Here is a 5,000-nt window from a genome sequence, read left to right on the forward strand (position 1 = left end):
ACTGATTTGATTTGATTTGATTTGATAGTGTGTTTCAGTATTTAGGAGAGAGACAGGAGTCACTCACCAGCACTCTGTTGTCCAGTTTGTCCCCTTTCACCTCCAGCTGGACTCTGAGTCTCAAGGTGAACTTCACCCTCCGGCCGACTGCATCCCGAACACTGTCTACACACAGACAGACAGACAGACAGACAGACAGACAGACAGACAGACAGACAGACAGACAGACAGACAGACAGGCAGACAGACACACACACAAATATAAGTTTAGAAATAAACAAACATAAGCACATTAGGAACATATGTTGACTTTTCTTTGTATATTGTTTGAATTTTTTTTTCTCATAATCATAAACACACACAGAGACAGACAGACAGACAGACAGAGACAGACACGCAGACAGACAGAGACAGACACGCAGACAGACAGACAGACAGACAGACAGACACACACAGACACACACACACACACACACACACACACACAACAGCGTTACACCACACCTGACTATTAACACAACAACAGCTGGGCGGATCAGATTTCAACATGTTTCACAATGAGATCAGACCGACTACAGAGGTGATGAGAGAAAGATAAATGAAGTGATTTTACTTTTAAAGGTGCAGTCAGTGATTCTGTAATGACCAAAACTAGTATGTAAACAAAGGATACGTAAACAAAAGGGGGGGGGCCCACCGTAGCTATAGCAACAGGCCCGTTTACAGAGCCTAGGCTGTGTGTTAACAATGGGGCATTTTGTTTTTATTGACAAAGCTTCTGTATTAGAGTCATGTTACATGTGTTGCACCCTTTTCTTTTCAATATCTTGCAAAGGTGAGATCTTTATTTTAATTTTTTCTAACCTTTATTTCTACAGGTAATTCCCACTGAGACCGGAGACTCTTTTGCAAGGGAGACCTGTTTTCCTTTCCCACGTTACCATTCACACACACATTCATACACCGATAGCATGCAGGCTAACTATCGACATTCACACGAGGCAAGGTGGGTGAAGTGTCTTGCCCAAGGACACAACAACCATGACACAGGTGGCAGGGCGGGGATCGAACCTCCAACCCTTTGATCATCGGCCGACCCGCTCTACCACCTGAGACACAGTCGCCCCGATTGTAAGAGTCACACCCCTGTCTGTGTGTGTGTGTGTGTGTGTGTGCGTGTGTGTGTGTGTGTGTGTGTGTGTGAGAATTAAACCTACTCATTGTCACACACAGGGTGGGTGTGTCTGACTCACAGCCCCGTGCTTTATGTTACAGTGACTGCAGACCAATGTTACGCTGTAGTTAGTAACTTCACTAGACAGAGTGTGTGTGTGTGTGTGTGTGTGTGTGTGTGTGTGTGTGTGTGTGTGTGTGTGTGTGTGTGTGTGTGAAGGGATTTTGACATCAAGCATTCTTTTGGGGCGACTGTGGCTCAGGTGGTAGAGCGGGTCGGCCGATGATCGAAGGGTTGGAGGTTCGATCCCCGCCCTGCCACTTTTGTCATGGTTGTTGTGTCCTTGGGCAAGACACTTCACCCACCTTGCCTCGTGTGAATGTCGATAGTTAGCCTGCTATAGGTGTATGAATGTGTGTGTGAATGGTAACGTGGGAAAGGAAAACAGGTCTCCCTTGAAAAAGAGTCTTCGGTCTCAATGGGATTTACCTGTAGAAATAAAGGTTAAAAAAAAAAAGCGTTCTCCAGAATCACTGACTTACACCTTATACTGAGTAATAACTAAATTGCACTAAAAACTACAAAAATGGAGGTGTTCTAATCTCTTCCTCTTCTTCTACACACTTTTAACCGGTAGCGTAGCCTCTAGTTACAAAGTAAGCACAGACATCCTGCAATTAGTGACATGCTGGACATAAAGTCAACACTGTCTGCCACTTTCCCTAGAAAAATACTGCAGTCATTTACAGGGCTTTACACTCTCTCTCTTTATTTAGCCACCCAGTCAGTGTGTGTGTGTGTGTGTGTGTGTGTGTAGCTTACTTGTACAGGCAAATATATCTTTGTGAGGACCAGTTTAAGGTTAGGGTTGGAGGCTAGGGAATGCATTATGTCAATGAGTGTCCTCACAAGTAAAGCTGTACAAACGTGTGTGTGTTTATGCGTGTGTGTGTGTGTGTGTGTGTGTGTGTGTGTGTGTGTGTGTCTCGGTCTGTGAGTCTCAGTATGTGTGCGTGTGTGTGTGTGTGTGTGTGTGTGTGTGTGTGTGTGTCTCGGTCTGTGTGTGTGTGTGTGTGTGTGTGTGTGTGTGTGTGTGTGTGTGTGTGTGTGTGTGTGTGTCTCGGTCTGTGTGTGTGTGTGTGTGTGTGCGCTGATAACATCTCACAACCCAAAAGGAATTTCTCGGGCCACGCCCCTCTCCCGAAGCCTTCAGATAAGGAAGTGGTTTGGGAGAAACGCTCAGGTAGCAAGCCTAGCCCTCAAGGCATGAAAACAGTACTTCTAGGCCGTACACACTCACCACAACACTGAAAAACTGATTAAAATGTTGAAAAATACTCTATTTAGCGCCAAATTTGGTGAAAACAGTGTGTTTTTACAATGCACAAAAGTAATATATGTATTTTTTGTTGAATTATAAGGTAGTTTACAGCTTTTTGGTGTCCTGTAAAGCATTTTGAGAATATTTCCACTCTTAAATAGTGTTATATGATGATTGTTTTGGGCATTTCAACCTCCAAACTGTTCATATTTTAGCCCCTAAATGACTGATATTGTTAAAAAGACTTTTGGTTTAAAAATGACCCGATCAAGCTGTTGTATTACAGTATCATGCCCCTTGTGTGAGCTATACGCGATTTCGTAGCGATTTTGTCGAATAAAATGAAATAAAAGGTCTACAGGAATTGTTTACCTAACTTTTACAACTGTTTATAACTTAGTGTGAGTGTGTGTGTGTGTGTGTGTGTGTGTGTGTGTGTGTGTGTGTGTGTGTGTGTGTGTGTGTGTGTAAAGCGACAACAACAACAACAACAACAATGTAACCTAACTAAAGTCATTTCTTACCGAATAGTTCGTTGGGAATATCTGCCTTTTCCTCCGACATTTCTTCCGCTGTCGAGGGTGAAAACACCGAAAAGTAATCCGACGAAGAGTGCTCGATAGGCGGGTAAACTCCAGAAGACTAGTCGCTGGTTGTGGAGGTTTGTGGAACAAGCCAAAAAAAAAAAAGGTGTAGCCCCCCACACTCTTCCTTGTGGTAATGTTGGTCACCTGTCGACACCTAACTGTTACTGTCTGCTGCATCCATTCCTAGACACACACACACTCACACACCCACGCGCTCACACACACGCGAGCACGTTACTAAAGCATCACGCGGGTTGAGAAATGACATGGGGGTTAAACAAAAAACTTGGGGTAAAAAAAGGTGGTTTGAAGATGAGACATCCGAACGTGAAGATAGTCGCTGTGTGTGTGTGTGTGTGTGTGTGTGTGTGTGTCTGTGTGTGCGTGTGTGTGTGTGTGTGTGTGTGTGTGTGTGTGTGTGTGTGTGTGTGTGTGTGTGCTTGTTGTTTTCGTGCACACACACGCTCCAGAGATCCCTCCTTTTCCTTCAGCTGTCCAGAAAAAAAGAAAGAAAAAAAGAAAAAGTTTGTTTTTGCTGCAAAGAATGAGAGAACAGTGACACCTAGTGGTCATTTGAAGTTATTGCAACTGACTGTAATTCTTTTTTTGGTCTATTCGTATACACGCTGCAACATACAATGAGGCTTTTCGAGGGACGAGGGCCCTCCCCCAATTGAGGCTGTCAGGCTCTTTAAACCTGCAGTGTGTAGAATTTTGGGTTTTCTTTCCTGGCAGATTTTGTAGAAAGTAATTATAATATCCATAAGTACATTTAATTTAGTGCATAATAGCTGGATTTATTTTTTTTATTATTATTTTTTCCCTTAGAAAGGGTCTCATATATGTCCATATTTCTGCATATTTTGGACCAAGGCCTAGTGCCGCCATCTTGAACGTGTCATAGTTGGAATGTCATCAGGTGCATTGTTTAAAATTTAGAATTGTTCTTGTCCTTGAAGGCCACTGTAGCTTCTGTTATTATTCAAAAGGGTTGGGGTTACCCAGGGAGTGTTGCATTCTAGAACTTTGTAGAACTTTCTTGATGATGACATATTACACACTGCACCTGAAAGTTAACCACATTACCCTCATGCTGGTGATCTTGTTCGAAAAAAACTGTAAGAAGTTGAGATTTCTGGTTCAGAGTATTGAATATAAAAAAGCAACTATTGTTGAGATAATGTCCGTTAAAGATGGTTGTATAGGAGAAATATACAGACGCAAACAGACAAGGTTTAGTCAAATAAACACCTGAATTTACATGTTGGACCTTTTGATTTATACTAGTATGAAAGAAGACATGTTATGAAAGATGAGTCGACTCTTTGTTACAGTTTTTTTCGATCGCTAACCCACAGTGGGCACAACTGTAGCTCAATGTGCAAATCTCTAACTACAGTCTGCACTACCAACAGTCACTGGAGCTGAACAGTTCACTTCACCTGCAAAACAGGTTCAGTGCAGCAAACACTGAATTGTCCTCACTGAGATAACACACACTGTCACTCAGAATATGCTCAGAGTACAAACACTAGCATCAAACCCCAATACATAAATTACAAACTTTTAATCTTTACAGTTTGAATAATATGAGTTATTTCACACAAATTACATAATATTTTCTTTGATGAAAGGGTGAAATTATTTCACATGAAATAATGCCTTAGCATTACAAATAGACCTCAGGTGAGCTCAGCTTCTTTGTGAGACAGTATGAGTCAGTGGAAGAGGACAAGAGAGAGCGTCAGGAGGACGATGACAAAGGAGACAACAGACAGGGTCACTATAGTGGACCATGTTATAGATCATGGCCTAACGATATAGGAGGCTGGTCTGAGATTCCAGCCCAACAACACAATAGCTCCATAATTAGGACATTTAGACTGGATATCAGGAATATTTTCACTGTTGCTTCTGA

At 42.4% G+C, this 5,000-nt stretch overlaps 1 protein-coding gene across 1 annotated transcript in view; it reads right to left on the reverse strand.

The window, feature by feature from the left end:
* LOC307271158 (F-actin-uncapping protein LRRC16A-like) overlaps positions 1–3,262 on the reverse strand; it is a gene marked incomplete at its 3' end in the record, with an annotated part of 30,618 nt that extends 27,356 nt beyond the window's left edge. The window contains 2 exon segments of the mRNA XM_080055029.1: positions 68–165; positions 3,020–3,262. Of these exon segments, the coding sequence (XP_079911155.1) occupies positions 68–165; positions 3,020–3,059 (138 nt within the window).
* Positions 3,263–5,000: the final 1,738 nt, after the last annotated feature.

The sequence above is a fragment of the Ammodytes marinus genome (assembly GCF_949987685.1).
Source record: "Ammodytes marinus genome assembly, contig: scaffold_337, whole genome shotgun sequence".
Taxonomy (NCBI): domain Eukaryota; kingdom Metazoa; phylum Chordata; class Actinopteri; order Uranoscopiformes; family Ammodytidae; genus Ammodytes; species Ammodytes marinus.